The sequence below is a fragment of the Pan paniscus genome, chromosome 2 (genome assembly GCF_029289425.2).
Source record: "Pan paniscus chromosome 2, NHGRI_mPanPan1-v2.0_pri, whole genome shotgun sequence".
Lineage (NCBI taxonomy): Eukaryota > Metazoa > Chordata > Mammalia > Primates > Hominidae > Pan > Pan paniscus.
The window spans coordinates 33,043,560-33,064,482 of NC_085926.1; the positions used below are offsets into that span (position 1 = coordinate 33,043,560).

The following is a 20,923-nucleotide window of genomic DNA, read 5'->3' on the forward strand; positions in this document are numbered from 1 at the left end:
GAAAAGAAAACAGGAAAAGTATCCATTAATTCCACTGCCCAGAGATAATCACTGCAAGCATTTTAGTATACAGCCGTCTAGATTTACACAGACCCACACACTCCCCAAATATACACAAATAATATACAGCAGTGTTTTCTTTCCTCAAAACTGGCATCATATTATATGCACCAGTTGTAATTGTGTTTTCCCTTAATATACTATGCAAAATCTCCATGGCAATAAGAAGGGTGAATGCCAGGGACAGACACAGCATGTTTATTTGACCTGCTGTCACACACACACCGGTGTTCAGTTTGTGCTCAATAACATCGGTGGTTCTCAACCAGGAGCTCTTTAGCCCCACAGGGGACATGTGGCTATGTCTGGAAATGTTTGAGGTTGTCATACCTCGGCGGACATGCTCATGGCATCCAGTGGGTAGAGGCCCAGGGATGCTGCCAGACATCCCACAGTGCACAGGGAAGCCCCACAATGAAGAATTATCAGGTGCAACATGGCAATAGTGCTGAGGGTAGGGTCCCTGCTCTGAAGCATGCATTCCCAGTGAGGTGGGTAGCATCCCCAAGGGGGTAAAAATTGATGCTTTGGGGATAAAAAAAATTATTCCTTATTTATATAAAACATATACACACACACACACACACAGAGCAAATAAACCAATATACAATATCTCAGGTAATAAAATTTCATGGTGGAGAGGAGAAGGCAATTAGAAAAAAAGTTTAAAAGGGATCCTTGGGGGCAATGATGAAAAAATCAGGTTAAGAAACATTGCTCTCAAGCAATAAAACAAATGAACTTCGGCTCTACCCAATACACCAAAGAATCAGGAATATAATGTGAAGTGAAAGAAGCATGACACAGTACAATCCCCTTTAGAGAAAATTCAAAACAATCAAAACCAAACTATAAAGTCTGAGTACACACATAGGTGGTAAAAGTATAAAGAAAAGCAGAAAACTGATGGTCATAGGCGTCAGGACAGTGGGACGAAATGGTGTATGATCAACAAGGACACCTGGGAAGCTTCTAGGGCACTGGCCACGTGCTGTCTCCTGACCTTGGTTGGTGTTTATGTGGGTGTTCACACCATAGTGATTCATCATACTGCGCATTTACATATGTATGCTATATTTCATTTATAAAAAATTTAAAAATACCCAACCATAACATTTTAACATGCACATAATACAAAAATATTTGTGATCCTGGGAATACATGATCTTTAAACGTAAGCACAAGAAACTGTGAGTCCCAGAAAAGAGGTGCTTAGCCTGAGTGCCTGGGAGAGATTGGTTAGGGAAGGTTCCTTGGAGGGACAGCCCAAGGTAGCTCTAGAAGAAAAGGCTCTGAACTTGGGAAGGGAATGGGTAGAGGATATTCCCACATATTTGACATCACCAACAGCTCAATTTCATCCACGTGCAGAGTTGGAGAGTGGGAGAAGAATGGTGAGTGACAAAAATGAATTAAATGCTGCCGTCATTATCTGCACAGTCCTGCCTCCCACATGGTTTCATGAATGATCCTTCTCTCAGAGAGGATCCCTCTGGCAATACTTTCAGATTTGGGGTTCAAGAAGTAAAACAGACTGTAGCATGCATGCCCAGGACAGAGACTTCACTGGTCATGAAACCATCCTGGAAGAGGAAGTATTTGCTGCTTACAAGAGTAGAAAACTCCCATTGATGAGTTCCATGAAAGTTCCTTTTGCAAAAATTTAGATAAATGCTAAGAAAAGCTTTGTAAATACTGGCAAAGTTCTTTTCTCCTCCTTTATAAGTGCTACTTACATGACTGTGTCTCCTTTTTATCATCTGGCTGTCAAGAAATTCAGAGCTAAAGATCTTAAAAGTTAGCTCCAGCAACTAAATGGTCTCACAGCCTCTGTACCTCATGTTCTCTTTCGCCCACCCCCATGCCCCAACCCAACCTTGGTTTTCTTATCATCTTGCTTTTCCAGGTCTTATTTATCCATTATCATCATTGTATCATATACTCTAAAATAAACAGGCTTGTAAAAAATGCGTACACATAATTTGGTTAGGTTTTGAGAGAGCGAGAAAAGCACAGTTGCGAGGCAGCTTAGAGTTCTAGTCACGGGCACGGCTGGCAAAGGCCCAACTGTCTACATGCAAATCTGAGCTCTGCCACTTCCTACCCATGGGACTCCACCTGTAAAGTGTACCTAACTCGATGGGTTATCATGAGGATTAACTGAGTCAATACATGACTAGAACTTTGCACAGATCTGGCATCTAGTAAGTGCTCAAAATGTTAGCAGCTAAGACTCTACTCAAGTTCTATGTTACTACCAATTAGGAAAAAAAAAGGTGGGTGAAGGCTGGGGGTAGGTGAGACACACAAATGAAAAGGCTTGAAAAACCCATAGAAAAAGTCATGGCTAGGTTCAGAGGAACACTGATGTTTCTAGAGCAGGAGTCAACAAACTTTTTAAATAAAACACCAGGCTGGGCGTGGTGGCTCACGTCTGTAATCCTAGTACTTTGGGAGGCTGAGGCGGGTGGATCACTCGAGGTCAGGAGTTTGAAACCAGCCTGGCCAACATGGTGAAACCCCATCTCTACTAAAAATACAAAAAAAAATTAGCCAGGCATGATGGCAGGTGCCTGTAATCCCAGCTATTTGAGAGGCTCAGGTGCAAGAATTGCTTGAACCCGGGAAGCAGAGGTTGCCATGAGCAGAGATTGCGCCACTGGATTCCAGCCTGGATGACAGAGAAAACAAACAAACAAACAAAAAACCACCAGAGAGTAAATATTTTAGGTGTTGCAGCCATAGAGGTCTCCATCTCAACTACTCAACTCTGCCACTATAGTACAAAAGCGGCCACAGACGATATATAAACAGTGTGGCGATTCCAATATACTTTTACTTACAAAAAAATGTAGGTGGCAGCCATAATTTGCAGGTCTTTGTTTTAGAGTAACTGTCTCCATTCTGTAAGCTCCTTAAGCACCAGAGACTTTTAAAGATGTTGATCTTCCAAACAGTCATAAATAGGCTTATTACCTCATGATGAATGCCCTGTTAATTGGATGAAGTTAAGTTGTGGGTGGAAGGTCGTCCACTCCTAATTATTTTCACCTTGGATATTATCAATGGCTTTAGCTTTTTCAGGTAGAAACTGAGATAAACATCCACATATGCAAACCATCATAGGTGGCACTGGCTCAGCTAATCCCCCCAAAAGAGAAACATCTGCATATCTGACTGAATCATGACGATGAATAAAAGCACAGACCTGGCTTCCTGTATCTGTAACACAACAGTGTTGAGGGCCCTAAATGTTCTCAGACAGGGATTTGAGCCTTCTGGTCTGACTCATTTTTACCCTGGCTGCAAACACGTAGCTCCTCCCTGGCCATCTCAAACTCTGAGCACTGAGAGAGAAAACCAGCATCAAGAATTGAGGAAAGCCACCATTTTCTACCCTTCAACATGAATTAAGACAGAGACAGAAATCAGCTTTTACAGAAATCTTTATTTTTTTTGAGACAGAGTCTCACTTTTTTGCCCAGGCTGGAGTGCAGTGAGTGGTGTGATCACGGCTCACCGCAGCCCCAACCTCCCAGGCTCAAGTGATCCTCCTGCCTCTGCCCCCTGAATGGCTGGGAACACGGGTGCATGGCAGCATACTCAGCTAATTTTTAAATTTTTTGTAGAGATGGAGTTTCACTATGTTGCCCAGGCTGGTCTTGAACTCCTGGGCTCAAGAGATCCTCCTGCCTCAGCCTCCCAAAGTGCTGGGATTACGGGCATTGAGCCATCAGCCTTGGCCCTTTTACAGAAATCTTCACACACAGAAATACTGTTTACAGGCCTGGCACAGTGGCTCATGGCTTTCATCCCAGCACTTTGGGAAGCTGAGGTGGGCGGATCATGAGGTCAAGAGATTGAGACCATCCTGACCAACATGGTGAAACCTCATCTCTACTAAAAATACACAAAATTAGCTGGTATGGTTGCCCGCACCTGTAGTCCCAGCTACTCAGGAGGCTGAGGCAGGAGGATCACTTGAACCCAGGAGGTGGAGGTTGCAGTGAGCCGAGATCTTATCACTGCACTCAGCCTGGTGACAGAGCGAGACTCTGCCTCAAAAAACAAAAACAATAACAACAACGAAAAGAATTACTGTCTACAAATCCCCCGGTTCCTTCTTATCAAAGCAATCAGCTTCCATTCCATTCCAGAGCCGTTCGGTGGGTATGTGATGTGCACAAATGCATGATGTGCCCTCATGGCTACCAGGCAGAGGCGTGGAAGGCCAGGAGACTAGAGACACAGTGTGTCAGGGATGAAACTGCTCCCACATGTGCTTCACAAAAGGAGGCGCCAGTGACGGTTCTGAAAGTCCTACAGAAGCCAATATGTCAACTGGGATGGCTTCCAGACAAAAGGAACACGTATAGGAACTGTGCGTCAGAAGGTAAGTAGGACAACCATGAAAGATGATGAAAGAATTTTGAACGATATGAAAAAATGCTCATGACAAAGAATGAAGCAAAAAAAGCCACACAGAAAATAGGTCACACAGAATGAACTTACTCTGTAAGAAAGCAGAAAAAAAAGGCATAAAAAATATTCAAGGAAACTCCCAAAATGTGAAGAGCTTTGCTATGGCTCCTGAGGTTTGAGTAACAATTATGTTTTTTCTGCTTTCTTATGTCTATACTTGTTTATTTTGTAAACAAGGGGCAAAAATGATTAGTGGGATTCAAGCATGTGGAGATGGGAAGCGGAGAGGAGGAGGAGGAGAGGGAGAGAGTCACCTGGCAGGACCCAGGGTCAAGTTAAAGTCATCTGAGGTTGCTAGGGATGGACACAAGAAGAAATATCTCCACACAGTCAACTTCATTCTCCTTTGCAGAATTAATACTTGATTATACTTTTCGTGGCATTTCCAAAACCAAAAGGGGCAGAAAAGTTGTGAGCAGAAATTGAAAGTGATTCAAGGAGAGGCAGAGACTGAAAAAAAGAGGGCATCAAAAGAGGGTTTGCACCTGAGGCCAGAAGAAAGGAAGACGACACAGCCATGCAGAGCAAAGACGCACCCAAGTTTCAGACTTGATATCTTCATGTAGGAAAATGTGGTTCCTATTAGATTAACCAGTACAGACTCAAGATGGTAAAAACTAGGGGCACGTGGGGTGACTCACACATCCCTCTGTGAGCAGCAACCTGGCCTCTCTCAAGAAGACATCTCCTCCCACCACAAAGCCTCAGAACGGACACCCTGGCCAGTGCAGCCCTCTCAGCACCTCTGTCCACCTACACCTGAAAGGCAAGGCAGTGCCCATGCTCCCACCCTACTATGATCCATCCCCACAAGCTGCCTATAGTACTGTTCATAAGAAGGAAGCCTGGCCCACACCCCCCTAGGGAGTGCCACTTTGCATCCCTGGGATGTCCAGGATGCAGCCACTTTTACATAACTTTACTCTTCTCCATAAAAGCATCCTTGGTCATAGCCAGGCACGGTGGCTCACGCCTGTAATCCCAGCACTTTGGGAGGCTGAGGTGGGTGAATCACCTGAGGTCAGGAGTTTGAGACCAGCCTGGTCAACATGGTGAAACCCTGTCTCTACTAAAAATACAAAAACATAGCCAGGCATCGTGGTGCACGCCTGTAATGCCAGCTACTTGGGAGGCTGACACAGGAGGGTCGCCTGAACCTGGGAGGCAGAGGTTGCAGTGAGCCGAGATTGTGCCACTGCATTCCAGCCTGGGCGACAGAGCGAGACTCTGTCTCCTAAAAAAAAAAAAAAAAAAACCTTTACTCTTTTCCATAAGAGCATCCTTGGTCATAGCCAGGCACGGTGGCTCACGCCTGTAATCCCAGCACTTTGGAAGGCCAAGGTGGGCAGATCACCTGAGGTCAGGAGTTTGAGACCAGCCTGGCCAACATGGCGAAACCCCGTCTCTACTAAAAATACAAAAATTAGCCAGGCATGGTGGCATGCGCCTGTAATCCCAGCTACATGGGAGGCTGAGGTGGGAGAATTGCCTGAACTCAGAATGCAGAGGTTGCAGTAAGCCGAGATTGCCCCACTGCACTCCAGCCTGGGCAACGGAATGAGACTCTCTCTCAAAAAAAAAAAAAAAAAGAGCATCCATGGCATCCTTGGTCAATGTCCAATGAACATGGTTTTATGTTTCACCTAAGTAATTTTACCAACACCAAAAACTGTTAAAGTTCAATGTACCCCACAGTATATTAGTCCTTGCAGAGCCAAGAACACATAGAAGAAGGAGAATGGGGCAGGAAGCAAGAGAGGAAACATAACAGCCAGCCCCAATCGACCACATCCTTTTCCATTCCAGGGTTATCTGACTGTCAAGGCAGTGCCGATACCAAAGTGTTTCAGTCCACACTGCATGCCTGCTGCCAGAAAACAATACTGCAGGAGAAACAGAGAGACAAACTCTGGGATCCACAGAATTAGGGTGCTATCCTAATTCTGCCACCTGCTGGCTGGGTGACCTTGGCCAAGTCACTTAACCTTTTCAAACTTCCTCACTGAAAAAAGAAGGTGGTTGGAAGAACTGAATAGCATTTACAAGGCACCCAGCACAAAGCCTGCCACATAGCAGGCATTCAAAAATGGCAATGCCTTCCCAAATGCAATTGAACTAAAAGCACTATCTGTGGCATTACCTCTTAAAGAAACAGACCTATGAGGCTCATGTCTGCATCACTTCTATCATTTATGTAATGTAGATGGATGGGAACCCCTCCCCCAATCCATCCATGCTCAACTCCAGGGTTACCTGCACTGTTATAACTGGCCCTCCATTCTGATAGAGGAGAGGCTTCATCTTGGGCAGAAGGACTCCCAACCACTTGTCCACAGCTGCCAGGTAATCTGGAAAACAAGAAAAGTTTAACACAAGCTTGTCCAACCCCAGCCTGTAAGCCACATGCAGCCCAGGATGGCTTTGAATGTGGCTCAAAACAAATTCGTAAACTTTTTAAAAACATTCTGAGTTTTCTGGCTGGGTGCGGTGGCTCATGCCTGTAATCCCAGCACTTTGGGAGGCTGAGGCAGGCAGATCACCAGATGTCGGGAGTTCGAGACCAGCCTGACCAACGTGGAGAAACCCCATCTCGACTAAAAATGCAAAATTAGCCAGGCGTGGTGGCGCATGCTTGTAATCCCAGCTACTTGGGAGGCTGAGGCAGAAGAATTGCTTGAAGCCGGGGGGCGGAGGTTGCGGTGAGCCAAGATCGCACCATTGCACTCCAGCCTGGGCAACAAGAGTGAAACTCTGTCTCAAAAAAAAAATAATAATAATAATAATAATGATTTAGTACAAAGAGACACCAGTGCAGCCTTATTACACCAGGGCTGGCAGCAGAGATCAGGATATACAGGACTCGACAAGTACCTTCTGAAGTAAAAGTCTCATAAAAGTTGTCCTGCATGTAGTTGTCTCCTCAGCTGAGCTCCTCAGGGGACGAGGACCAGTGTGCCTGTATCCATCTGCTATGGTTGGAATGTTTGTCCCTCTGAAACTCATGTTGAAATTGAATCCCCAATGTGGTAGTATTGAGAGGTGGGGCCTTTAAGAGGTGTTGAGTCATGAGGGCTCAGCCCTCATAAGTAGATCCATCCACTCATGGATTAATAGATTCATAGGTTAATGGATTCATGGGTCATCATGGGAATGGGTCTGGTGGCTTTATAAGAAGAGGGAGAGAGATCTGAGCTAGGACACTCAGCCCCCTCACCATGTGATGCCCTGTGCCCCCTCAGCACTCTGCAGAGTCCCCACCAGCAAGAAGGCCCTCACCAGATACAGCCCCTCCACCTTGAACTTCTTGGCCTCCATAACTGTAGGAAATAAATGCTTTTCTTTATAAATTACTCAGTTTCAGGTATTCTGTTACAAGCAACAGAAAATGGACTAAGACCACCCTTGCCATAGGACACAAAGCCTGGAGCATAGAACATATCCAAGCAATGTTTGCTGAATGAAGAAAAGAGTGACTGAACAGTGTATCCTCTTCTCAGTCACAGGAAGGCTTTTTTTCTGTATAAAATGAAGTTCTAATAAATTATATATTTATATTGTCAAATAGGAATAATAAATGTACATGCCACATAAAGTTGGCATAAAGATTAAATGAGTTATCACAGTGAAAACACCAATAATATGCTAAGCGTGCAAAACATGAAGTTACTGGAGTAAGACAAAGAAAAAAACTATCATTTACACATTGCTCTATAAAAGTGGCCAGAATATAGAAGGCATTGCAGCTACCAAGCAATCCAATGACACCATCCCAGAAACTGTCATTTTGTTTTTATTTCTTTTTTTTTTTTTTTTTTTGAGACAGAGTTTCGCTCTTGTTGCCCAGGCAGGAATGCAATGGCGCAATCTGGGCTCACTGCAACCTCTGCCTCCCAGCTTCAAGCAATTCTCCTGCCTCAGCCTCCCGAGTAGCTGGGATTACAGGCATGCACCACCACACCCAGCTAATTGCGTATTTTTTAGTAGAGACAGGATTTCTTCATGTTGGTCAGGCTGGTCTCGAACTCCTGACCTCAGGTGATCCGCCCACCTCAGCCTCCCAAAGTGCTGGGATTACAGGCATGAGCCCCTACACCCGACCTTATTTCTTTTTTTGAGACAAAGTCCCTCTCTGTTGCCCAGGATGGAGTGCAGTGGTACAATCATGGCTCACTGCAGTCTCAACCTCCCAGGCTCAAGCAATTCTCCCACCTCAGCCTCCCGGACTACAGGCATGTGCCAGCACACCTGGCTAATTTTTAAATTTTTTATAGAGATACGGTCTCGCTATGTTACCTAGGCTGGTATCAAACTCCTGGGCTCAAGCACTCCCTCCACTTTGGCCTCCCAAAGTGCTGAGATTACAAGTGTGAGTCACCATGCCTGACTTGTCATTTTGATTAGCGAGGTGCTATCATTGGCTGTGGAATATGCTAAGTAAATAGGAAGAGAAAGCATTGAAGTCAGTTGGTCAACCGCAAACAGGGTTCAATGCCAATTCAAAGAATTACCAGTTTATCAGTAAGATCTGGTTAAGTAGTTCAAAGCCTAATTTCCTAGAGGTTTAGTTTGTTGCTATGCACTGGTCAGTGATAAACACTCAGACTTTCACTAAACTTTCAAAAGTACTTGTGCAGAGGTACCACAGCCTTCAAAATACCTCCCCCTTTTGATATAAATTGTTGAAGCTTTTTTGTTTGTTTGTTTTGAGACAGAGTCACGCTTTGTCACCCAGGCTATAGTGCATTGATCCGATCTCAGTTCACTGCAACTTCCACCTCCGGGGTTCAAGCAATCCTCCTGCCTCAGCCTCCTGAGTAGCTGGGATTACAGGCGCCCACCACCATGCCCAGCTAATTTTTTGTGTTTTTAGTAGGGGTGAGGTTTTGCCATTTTGGCCAGCCTGGTCTCGAACTCCCAACCTCAGGTAATCCACCCACCTCAGCCTCCCAAAGTGTCAGGATTACAGGCGTGAGCCACCGCACCTAGGCTGAAGCTTTTATAAATCTTCTCAAGACATCTGTAACAACCTACCTGGGTCGGAGGAGCGGAGAAGAATAGACTCTTTCTCTAGCAGCCAAGCAGGTAATCCTCCCTAGTTCAGGGAAAACAGCCGTTATAATGTCCGTTCCGTGAAGGGTGCTCAGAGGAGATAGAAATTACTATTAGTAGTTATGGAAAAGAATAAAAGCTTCAAGGGACAAGGGGTATTTGAGCTGGGCTTTTTGGTTTATAACTTGCAGAGAAATTAGAAATTGGAATGTAGGACAATTAAGATCACTCTGCATGAATGCAATGTTTTAAGGACCAAAGCCCTTTTCATAAAGATTTTTCAATTTAATTTCACAAATACCCTGTGACGTAGATAGAGAAGACAACATTAACTGCTTCTTACAGATGAGCAAGCTGAGTTATGTGAGTGACCACCAAGAGAAGAGCCCATGCCCTGACCCTGGCCTGTTTCTCTCTGCCTGGGCACCTTGCCAAGGTAAAAGACACCTGTGCTGGGTACAGTCCCAGGCCCCATGCTCTCTGGAATGCAGGTCTGCTTTAATTCTCTTTGCCCCAGAGCTGCTGCCTGCCAGCTCACACACACCAGGTAGAGCCCAGTCTAGCCACACTCACCATTTCCCACTCTGCACAGATGTAGGGCCCGGGCCTCAGGATAACCAGCAGTCCCAGCTCATGAGCCAGCCGAAGAAAATATTCCACATCATGGTCCTCAGAAAACTGGTACTGTCCTGGCCAGGGCTCATGAAAGTTCCAGGGCACATACCTGCCAAGACACACACAGCCCCTTCCTGGATACTTGGCAGAGTCAAGAAGAAGGAAGGGTGGGGAAAGGGCCTCATTAGGACTATTGCTAACACATGGATAAGAGGGAGAAGGCGCTTTGAAAGAAAAATTATCCAAGGCTGGGCACAGTGGCTCAGGCCTCTAATCCCAGCACTCTGGGAAGCCACGGTGGGTGGATGGCTTGAGCCCAGGAGTTTGACACTAGCCTGGAAAACATGGTGAAACCCTGTCTCTACAAAAAACACAAAAAAATTAGCCAGGGTGTATGCCTGTGGTCCCAGTTACCCTGGAGGCTTGAGGTGGAGGTTTGCTTAAGCTAGGGAGGTTGAAGCTGCAGTGAGCTGTGATTGTGCCACTGCACTCCAGACTGGATGACAGAGTGAGACCCTGTGTCAAAATACAGAAAGAAAAGAAAAGAAAAATTATCCAGAATTTGGATATAAGGCAAAAGGGTGACTGCATTTCCTTTCCATGTTATAATGGAGGACTGTCCAATGGGCCCACTAAGGCTTCCTTCATTCTCCAGGGGAGATATTTTGTTTGACTTACTATTTACTATTGATTAAGGGAAGAACTTTGAAGTTACAGATTAATTTGTAGATTATTGCCTGGGAGAGAAACAAATGATTGTCATACAGAGAAGACAACTCTAAAGGTTACTTTTTCATTCATTGCCCTTTATGATACTAACCAGTTTTATCTCTAAAGATAACTTTATTTGAACATGACTTTCTTGACTGACTGTAAACCTCCCTTCCTCAAATTCTCCTTTGAATTAGCTTTACCATCTAGCTAGTTTCCTCAGTAATAAGTTAAATAAATTTTTAAAAACTTTTATTTTAGGTTCAGGGGTACATGTGCAGGTTTGTTATACAGGTAAATCGCATGTCATGGGGGTTTGGTGTACAGATTATTTAGTCACCCAGATAATCTGCCTAGTACACGATAGGGGTATTCACCCTCCTCCCACCCTCCACCCTCAAGTAGGCCCCATTGTCTGTTGTTCCCTTCTTTGTGTCCATATGTACTCGATGTTTAGCTACCACTTATAAGTGAGAACATGTGGTATTTGGTTTTCTGTCCCTGTGTTTGCTCAGGATAATAGCCTCCAGCTGCATCCAGTTTGCTGTAAAGGACATGATCTCATTCTTTTTTGTGATTTTTGTAGTATTCCATGGTGTATATGTACCACATTTTCTTTATCCAGTTAAATAAATTTCTGACATATGTCCATTATATACTTGTTTGTAAGTCAGGTTTTTAGCTTTTTATAATTATATTTTGCATAAATAATTGAATTGAGGTGCTCTGTGGAAGGGGAAAGAGCTCAAAAATCCAGTATCCTACATAAATTTCTAAACTGTCTATAGAGAAAGATATGGTGTAGAACCATAAACCACAGGACACATAGACCTTCCCGTTTGGCAGCCTCTTGGGAGGGGCCTTGTTATGAATTTTTACAGCAGCTCCCCAAGCTAGTCAGACTTCATGGGGACACTTCTTAAAATCAACAACAACAACAGAAAACTCCAGAGTTATATCAGCACTAATTCCTATTACATAAAAATTATAGCTGGGCACAGTAACTCTCTTCTGTAATCCCTGCACTCTGGGAGGCCAAAGCAGTAGGATCGCTTGAGGCCAGGAGTTGAAGACCACCATGGGAAACATAGTGAGACCTCATCTCTAAAAACAAAGCAAAACAAAAAAATTAGCTGGTGTGGTAGCAGTGCCTGTAATCCCAACTACTTAGGAGGCTGAGGCGGGAGGATCACCTGAGCCCACTTTAAGGTTTCAGTGAACTATGATTGAGCCACTACATTCCAGCCAGGTGACAGAGCAAGACCCCAGCTCTAAAAAATTGTTTTAATAAATAAAAATAAAAATTATATATGCCCATGTAAGGCTTAGGAAAAATACGAATATTTTGCTGAAAAGTAGTAAGAGACATATTTATTTTTTGAAGAAATAATTTTTAGTACGTGTAGGAAAAACTCCAAGCCCTAGATCCTCTGACAAAAGATTTTGTCAGGAATCATGTGGCAGGAGGTAAAATGACAAAACCTTCTACCAGCTCCTCTGTCTACCTACAGACAGCATGGGATACAAAGTTAAATATGGAGCCATCCATTACCATCACAAAGCTCTCTTTGAAGACCCTGGGTTGTGTCATTTTGCGTGTGTGTGATCCCATGATTTCAGGGTTCCCTGGAACAGTCTTGGTCTTCCAGAACTCATTGTCGGAATTATAAACAGGTGAACTTGGGTTCACTCTGCCAGTGGCCTTAGAACCAGAATAATGAGTGCGTTCTCCCTAACTATCTATCTTCGGAATCTGCCTCTGGGTTTTCTCACTCTTCATCTTTGAGAAGTTATCAGCAATCCACATCGGCACTGCAAAAGCCAGAGCAGCCAGCCACACCAACTTTCTTGCCTGTTAGTTAGTTACTTTGCAATAGCAAAAGAGATGCAGAGAGATAGCTATTGGGATAATTCTATACCCTGAAGTTATACAATTACCGCAGCAGAACCACAAAGCCAAACTGGGTTTCAGAAATCTACCTAAGCACAAGGCTTATTCTGTTATTGGGGCTCAGAAAACAATACCCCAAAGTATGGCACCTTGGCATGCTAAGTACTTTGAACTAAAGGAGATTGGAAGGCCTTAGAAGCAAATCTTCTTTCTCTGACCTTCTCCTGCTCTTCTGTTGCCCACCCCTCCTTCTCCCCTGAAGCAAGTCAAACCAGAATTCATCTTCCCCAGTGTGGGTCACAGAAATTAGAACCCCTCTCTCCTAAAGCAAGCCAGAAAACCTAGAAAGGTCACTTCTCCCTTCTCCCTTCTAGACCCTCATTGCAGAGGGGTCCTGCTCCATACCCAGAAGGAAGGAATGCCACCCAGAAAGGCCAAGAAGAATCTGTTGAGGCAGGCCTTGAGGGTTTCCCATTCAGTCTACTACCATTAGGTCAGAACCTTTCATGGAATCTAAGTGTAAAAAGTTTTCCTTGGGTCTTCTTTTCTGAAGACTCTCATGTCAGATAAAACTTACATATCTGTTATGCTTTTCTCCTGTTAACCTAGCTTTTTGTATGACTACAGCCATACCTGTGCTCAGCTGCCTGCAAGCCTTCCCTTCCCTTCAAATACTAGCTGAATCTCTGACCAAAGATATGGCCTTGGGCAAATTTCAGTTTCACCAGCTATAAACAGGAACAATAATACCTATCTCGAGGAAATGGAATCATTAGTATAAAGTGCCCTGTATCTGGTAAGTGCTCGATCATTGTTACTTCTGTTTGCTTCCCCCATCCTTTGCCTTTTTAAGCTATTTATTTAATGATTTCTGATGATTAAAATTGAAGATTGGAAGAAGTAGTTAATTATTTGAAAAAGGGCCAGTCCGGCTCATGACAAGCCCCTCCCAGAACATCACACTGGACCATTTCCCATTTCTGAGCAATAAAATAGCCACCCTGAGAAATACAGTTGTATCCTCTCTCCAGAGTGGGTGTTCAGGCCTAGGTGAGAGCCACATGCCCTCCTACTTACGTCTGGATGGCGTTCAGCCCAGCCATCTTCATCTTCAGCAGCCGGTCCTTCCAGTAGAAGCGGGGCACACGGGAGTAGTGAATGCTTCCTGAGATGTAGCGAAATGGCTGGCCATCCTTGAGGAAGCAGTCCCGGCTATAGTCAATTTCAAACATCCTCTGGGTGGCATTCTACAGAGCAAGGATGGGGTCACATGAGAACTTCCATCTTCTGCATTTCAGAAGCCGATCCTTTGACAGTAGCAAGTGACTCTCTGCCTATTTAATTTGTATAATGTGCTGATGGACTTAATGCTTGTTTTCTGAGCTATCATACAAACCATTGCTAAGCCAGGTCCACCAGGGGTACTCAGGTAAGAGAAATCATCGAAGAGGATCCACATGCAGGATTCCATAAGGCTTAGCTTCTAGAGGCCAGCACTGAGCTGACAATCAGTGGCTGAGATGATATTCCACTGGGCTGTTCATGGGGCTGGGGAACATCACACACACACACGCATGCACACACACCGTTGTTGCTGTGACCTGCCTGAGAACTGGATGCACCTCAATAACAATGTCACTGGGATAACCAAGACCCATTAAGAAAATTCTAAGTGTAAAATACAGGGCAAAAAGCAATGGATTAAAACTCCAGAGCCTGATGCCCCATCCTAGATATTGCTCTGAATCCCACAGTGACCTGGATAAGTCCCATCTCTAACCCTACCTCTCTTCATCCATAACTATCCAGGGTATTAGACTAAAAGAACTTTAAGGCATTTAAGGCAATATTTTTTTTTTTTTTTTTTGAGACGGAGTCTCGCTCTGTCGCCCAGGCTGGAGTGCAGTGGCGCGATCTCGGCTCACTGCAAGCTCCGCCTCCCGGGTTCACGCCATTCTCCTGCCTCAGCCTCCCGAGTAGCTGGGACTACAGGCGCCCGCTACCACGCCCGGCTAATTTTTTATATTTTTAGTAGAGACGGGGTTTCACCGTGTTAGCCAGGATGGTCTCGATCTCCTGACCTCGTGATCCGCCCGCCTCGGCCTCCCAAAGTGCTGGGATTACAGAAGGCAATATTTTTAAAATTGTGGGTCGTGACCTGATTTGTGAATAATAAACTCATTTTTGGTGGCAATAAGCATCTTTTAAAAATGAAAGACTTGTCCAGGCATGATGGCTCACACCTGTAATCCCAGAACTTTGGGAGGCCAAGGCAGGTGGATCACCTGAGGTCAGGAGTTCAAGAGCAGCCTGGCCAACATGGTGAAACCCCATCTCTACCAAAAATACAAAAATTAGCCGGGCATGGTGGTGCACGTCTGTAATCCCAGCTACTTGGGAGGCTGAGACACGAAAATCGCTTGAACCCGGGAAGCGGAGGTTGCAGTGAGCTGAGATCACACCACTGCTCTCCAGCCTGGGCGACAGAGCGAGACTCTGTCTCAAAAAAATAATAAAATAAATAAAAATAAAAATCAAAGAATAGCAGGCACCGTTGCTTATGCCTATAATCCTAGCACTTTGAGAGGCCAAGGTTGGAGGATCACTTGAGCTAAGGAGTTCGAGACCAGCCTAGGCAATTCAGCGAGGCCTCGTCTCTACAAAAAAACAAACAAACAAACAAAAATGAAGCAGGCTTGGTGGCACACGCCTATGGTCCCAGCTACTTGGGAGGCTGAGGTGGGAGGACTGCTTGAGCCCAGAAGGTTGAGAGTGCAGTGAACCGTGTTCATGCCACTGCACTGCAGCCTGGGTGACAGAGCAAGACATTGTCTCAAAAAAAAAAAAAAAAAAAGGCAAGAAAGAAAATAGAGGCTGGGTGCGGTGGCTCACGCCTGTAATCCCTGCACTTTGGGAGGCTGAGGCAGGTGGATCACGAGGTCAGGAGATCGAGAGCATCCTGGCCAACATGGTGAAACCCCGTCTCTACCAAAAAAAAAAAAAAAAAAAAAAAAAATAGCTACTCAGGAGATTGGGGCAGGAGCATCGCTGGAACCGGAGAGGTGGAGGTTGCGGTGAGCCGAGATCATGCCACTATACTCCAGCCCGGTGACAGAGCGAGACTCCATCAAAAGAAAGAACGAGAAAGAAGGAAGGAAGGAAGGAAGGAAGGAAGGAAGGAAGGAAGGAAGGAAGGAAAGAAGGAAGGAATGAAGAAAGAAAGAAAACGAAAGAAAGAGAAAGAGTATATTACACATAGTAAAGTATTACTTTATAAAACTTTTGTTATATATACATATGTGGAGTTGTATATGTATGCATGTATATTTGGTTGCAATGTAAGATTTATTTCTATCAAGCACGATTTTAAGAAACACTGTTTTGGGGTCACTTCAGGAGCCAAAATGTTAGGATTTTGAAAGGCAAGACCTCAACGGGTGGTGGGGGTGGGGGTTCGACTGTTAAGCCGAGTGGAACACTGCCCTCTGGTGGATAAGGCAGCAACAGGCCACAGATGCCAAGAGAACCAGGGTTTTAAGAAGCCAACTAACTAGTGCTTTCCATTATGGGTCAGATTCCTTGTGCATCTTTAGGCTTTCAAAGGTCACAATACTAGCTCTAGTCACAGTAGCATCATAGTCCATGGTGGCTTTGGGGGTTGCCCTTGAAGCTGTATTTGGAAGCAACTGTGGCAGCATGAGTCCTAGATCACACATGCCTGAAATCCAACTGGGGAGCGGAAGTTAAACAACTCAGAGAAGAATTCATAGGGGCAAATGCAGAGCTTTACTGTAAGTGAATTACATCTCAATAAAGCTAAGTAAACAAAAACAACTAAGAATCATTTTTAAAAGGGCAAGTGGCAATTTAACATCACTTTATTCTTCTAGTAAATAAGGCTTTAATTTCTGTTCAAAGGAAAAGTTTCCTAAACTCACAAAAATAGAAAAATTATTTCTTACACCAGGTGTCTCAACGGATGCTCTTGAAAACATTCTCATAGTATATACATGGCTAAGTGTCAAATAAGTGTTCCTCACAAGTTTCCTAAGTTCAAAGGTGGCCCATGAGGTGGGAACATTCATTAGACAGGTAGAAAGGAGACCAAGCAACTTCTGGCAGAATTCGGAAAAGGGTACAGCTGTTTGAAATCCACCTGTCTAAGTGAAAAAGTTCAGAGGAGCAGGAGATAAGGCTGGGAAAAAATGATGGTGGGAGACAATGGAATCTGCCCTTTGTCCCATACATGGTGGGACACTGTCTCTACCCTCCAATGACCTCAAAGTCTAGTCTAAATATCTCCCTACCATCCATTTACAAATATAGTATTACCAAGCACCTCCTACATGCTGAGTAATCACAGACAAGAACCACACAGATGTGGCCACAACCCATATGAAGCTTCCATCTAGCCTAGAAGAAACCCAAGGGTTAACACAGTGAGGTCGAGGCGGTAAAGTAAGGGTTAGAGCAGAATGCTGCAGCAGAAATAAATGGCAGGGAACCCAGGCATGGCGGGGTTGAGGGAAGGGGCAAGGGCAAGTTTCTCAAAGGAAGAAACACCCCAAACTGTGTTTCTCAATCTTGGCTGCACAGCAAAATCATCTACGCAAGCTTTTAAAAATAGCAAAGTTCTTTGGGAGGCCAAGGCAGGTGGATCACAAGGTCGGGAGATCGAGACCATCCTGGCTAACACAGTGAAACCCCCTCTACTAAAAATAAAAAAAAAAAATTAGCCGGGCGTGGTGGTAGGTGCCTGTAGTCCCAGCTACACAGGAGGCTGAGGCAGGAGAATGGTGTGAACCTGGGAGGTGGAGCTTGCAGTGAGCCGAGATCGTGCCACTGCACTCCAGCCTGGGCGACAGTGCGAGACTCTGTCTCAAAAAAAAAAAAAAAAAAAAAAAAAAAAAAAGCAAAGTTGACCTCACCCCCAGACATTCATGTTTTAATTGGTCTTGGGAGGAACCCAGACATTGGAATTTCTTAAAGCTGCCTAGATGATGTAATGTGCAGCCAAGGTTGAGAACCACTGGCCTGAGCCAAGGCCTAGGATGAAGCGAAGTTAGCCATGGGGGAAGGTGACACAGATGGAGAAAACTGCGTGTGAGGCCTGGGGGAGGGAGGGCAGGACTACAGGCCAGGAGCCACAGAGCCTCAATATAGTTGAAACATGGCAGCTGCTGAGGCAGAGGAGGAGGCCAGGGCCAGATCGAATGAGCCCTGAAGTCCAGATTCAAGGGCCCGGATTTTATGCTGAGAGCCATGGAGAGCAACTGAAATGAAAGAATGATAGGACCAGATATGTGTTTTCAAATGTTTGGCTTTTTCCTGAACGGGCAAAAAAGGCAGAAGAGATGTGGCTATGGCCCACAGTGGTGACAATGAGGTGGGCAGGAGGCAGAAGGAGGACATTCCAGGATGGTGGCCAGTTAGATGTGAGGCACAGGCGCGAACCTGAAGAGGCTCCCACTGTTCTTGGGGAGAAATCTGAGTGTCAAAATGAGAGACAGAGAGAGCAAGCGTGTGAGAGACTTAAGAGATATATCAATTTAAAAAATATGACTACGTGTATATTAACACCTATCAGTTCATCGTAATACACAGGGAGAAAAAATTCATCGGTCACTTTTGGAGACTGCTAGAGTACCAACTCATTACTATGAAAAGTGATAAATACAGAGAAAGAGGCAAGCAGTTTACTTCCCCTTCACATAAAAACTGTATTTCAGGGTTATCAAAACATTGACAATGGAAAATTCTCCACTGGATCCCAGTTAATTAAATACAGAAGGGCCCGGACACAATGGCTCATGCCTGTAATCCCAGCAATTTGGGAGGCCAAGGCAGGAGAATTGCTAGAGCCCAGGAGTTCAAGACCAGTCTGGGGAACATGGTGAGACCCTGTCTCTCTAAAAAAAAAAATTAAAATTAGTGTCTCCCTCATCCACTGCTGCCGCCTCCTCCTTCTCCCACTCCTGTTGCTGCTTGCGTGCTCATTCGGTGCAGTCTTGGTACCTCTTTTGTGAAGCGGCAGCTGAGACTTAGGCGCTTGCCGTGGCAGATGAAAAGCCCAAGGAAGGAATCAAGACTGAGAACAAAGATCATATTAATTTGAAGGTGGCAGGGCAGGAGGGTTCTGTGGTGCAGTTTAGGATTAAGAGGCATACACCACTTAGTAAACTAATGAAAGCCTGTTGTGAACGATAGGGATGGTCAATGAGACAGATCAGATTCCAATTTGACAGGCAACCAATCAATGAAAGAGACACACCTGCTCAGTTGGAACTGGAGGATGAAGATACAACCGATGTGTTCCAACAGCAGACAGGGGGTGTCTACTAAAAAGGGAACCTCCCACTTCACTCCAGAACTCTGTTCTTTACAGACCAAGATCACATTCTCAATTAGAAAACTGCAATTTGGTTCCACCACATCCTGACTACTACAGTACAGTTTTCTCTATTCTTTCATTTCCCCCTTCCCCATTCCTTTATTGTACATAAAGTAACTGGTAAATGTGCACAAGTATATTGCTTTTTTTTTTTTAACTAAACAGCCAATGGTACGTTTTGATTGATATCAAGTGGAGATGAGATGGGGAAAAATACCGATTCTGTAAAAATACTCCCTTTTCTTCATTAGTGGCATGCTCATTCAGCTCTTATCTTTATATTTCAGTAAGTTATTTTGCTGTTTTAACAAAAAAAAACATAAAAATCCTTGCATACTTTATTCAATTGTAGAATGTTAATGTTTTTCATTTATCATTGTAAAACCAAGGACAATTTTATAACTTTGTTGTACATAGTTGTTAAATGTAGGGCAATTTGTCTTTAAGTAGGGATAAATTAGTCTAAAAAAAAAAAGGAATCCTAGATAGTTTTTCCTTCCAGTCAAGAAGCTTGTTGTTTAAACTTCTTGTTTAAAATAAATAAACAAGCAAAATTAGCCGGTGTGGTGGCAGGCACCGGTAGTCTTAGCTACTCAGGAGGTTGAGGCAGGAAGATTGCTCGAGCCCAGGAGGTCAAGGCGATGGTGAGATGTGATAGGGCCACTGCAGTCCAGCCTGGGTGACAGAGAGGGACCCTGTCTCAAAATAACAATAAATGCAGAAGGAATAAAAGCATCTGAAAAACACCTTTTCCCCAACACTTAGTGAAATGGATTTAAGCTATAATCATCAATAGATGCTAAAACCATTAGAAACACTGATGGAAATTGTGTGAAGGATTGGGCATATTTTTTGTGCTCCATCTGCTCAATTTCAGCCTCAATAAAAGTGGAATAGCCAGACATTATGTCTCTCATGTTATGATTTAACACGAAGTACAGTCTCATCTAGAAAGTAGTCCTCATTATTGAATCAAAATCACAATTGAACCCGAATCTAATAATACCATAAGGAAGCAATAAGCCAAATCCAAAATGTGGGACATTTTAAAAGTCCAATGATTCAGTTGTTCCAACAAATCAATGGTATTAAAAGAAAGAAAGGGAGTATTATTTGGAAATGAAAGAACTTCAGAGGAATAATGGCCTAATGATTGCATTAGATCATTATATGTGATATGATATGTGTAATAAGGTATGATACAATATTCGTAATATGAAATGATACGATATTCATTAGGTCAGTGTGAACCTGGTTTGGATCCTAATTCTTTTATTTTTATTACTTTTTATTTACTATTATAATTTTTAAAGATTTTTTGGATACAGGGTCTTGCTCCGTCACCCAGGCTGGAGTGCAATGGCTCAATCATATCTCATGGCAGTCTTGAACTCCTGGGTTCAAGCGATTCTCCTGCCTCAGCAAACTATGGCATATGTATATGATAGACTACTACTCAGCAATAAAAAAGAACAAACTACTGGTATTTGTAATAATGTAGATAAATCTCAAAAATGTTGAGAGAAAGAAGCCTTACACAATTGGGTTCATACTGCATGAACCTATTTATATGAAGTCCTGGGAAAGGCAAATCTAATCTATGGTGGAAGAAAAAATCAGAACAGTTAATTCTGGGAGAGTAGAGGTAGGTATTGCCTGGGAAGGGACGTGAGGGAACTTTCTGGGGTAATGGTAATATTCCATAGCTAGATAAGGGTTTTGGA

General features: G+C 44.0%; 1 protein-coding gene and 1 pseudogene across 10 annotated transcripts in view; one reads left to right on the forward strand and one right to left on the reverse strand.

Annotated features, from left to right (window-relative positions):
• The window catches only part of GLB1 (galactosidase beta 1), a 140,011-nt gene that overhangs the window by 100,499 nt on the left and 18,589 nt on the right, over positions 1-20,923 (reverse strand). For 9 of the 10 annotated variants that reach the window (XR_004670486.4, XM_055109605.3, XM_034956037.4 and 6 more), the window contains exons 2-5: positions 13,886-14,055; positions 10,165-10,315; positions 9,574-9,634; positions 6,796-6,890 (exon numbers count right to left, since the gene is read on the reverse strand). Coding sequence is in view for 9 of the 10 variants with exons in the window: in XM_055109605.3 (XP_054965580.1) it covers positions 6,796-6,890; positions 9,574-9,634; positions 10,165-10,315; positions 13,886-14,055 (477 nt within the window). In the remaining variant the exon portion in view is untranslated. The remainder of the gene's footprint in view (positions 1-6,795; positions 6,891-9,573; positions 9,635-10,164; positions 10,316-13,885; positions 14,056-20,923) is intronic. The other variant, XM_034956038.3, reaches the window with a different exon arrangement.
• On the forward strand, positions 18,171-19,296 carry LOC103782915 (small ubiquitin-related modifier 2-like; annotated as a pseudogene).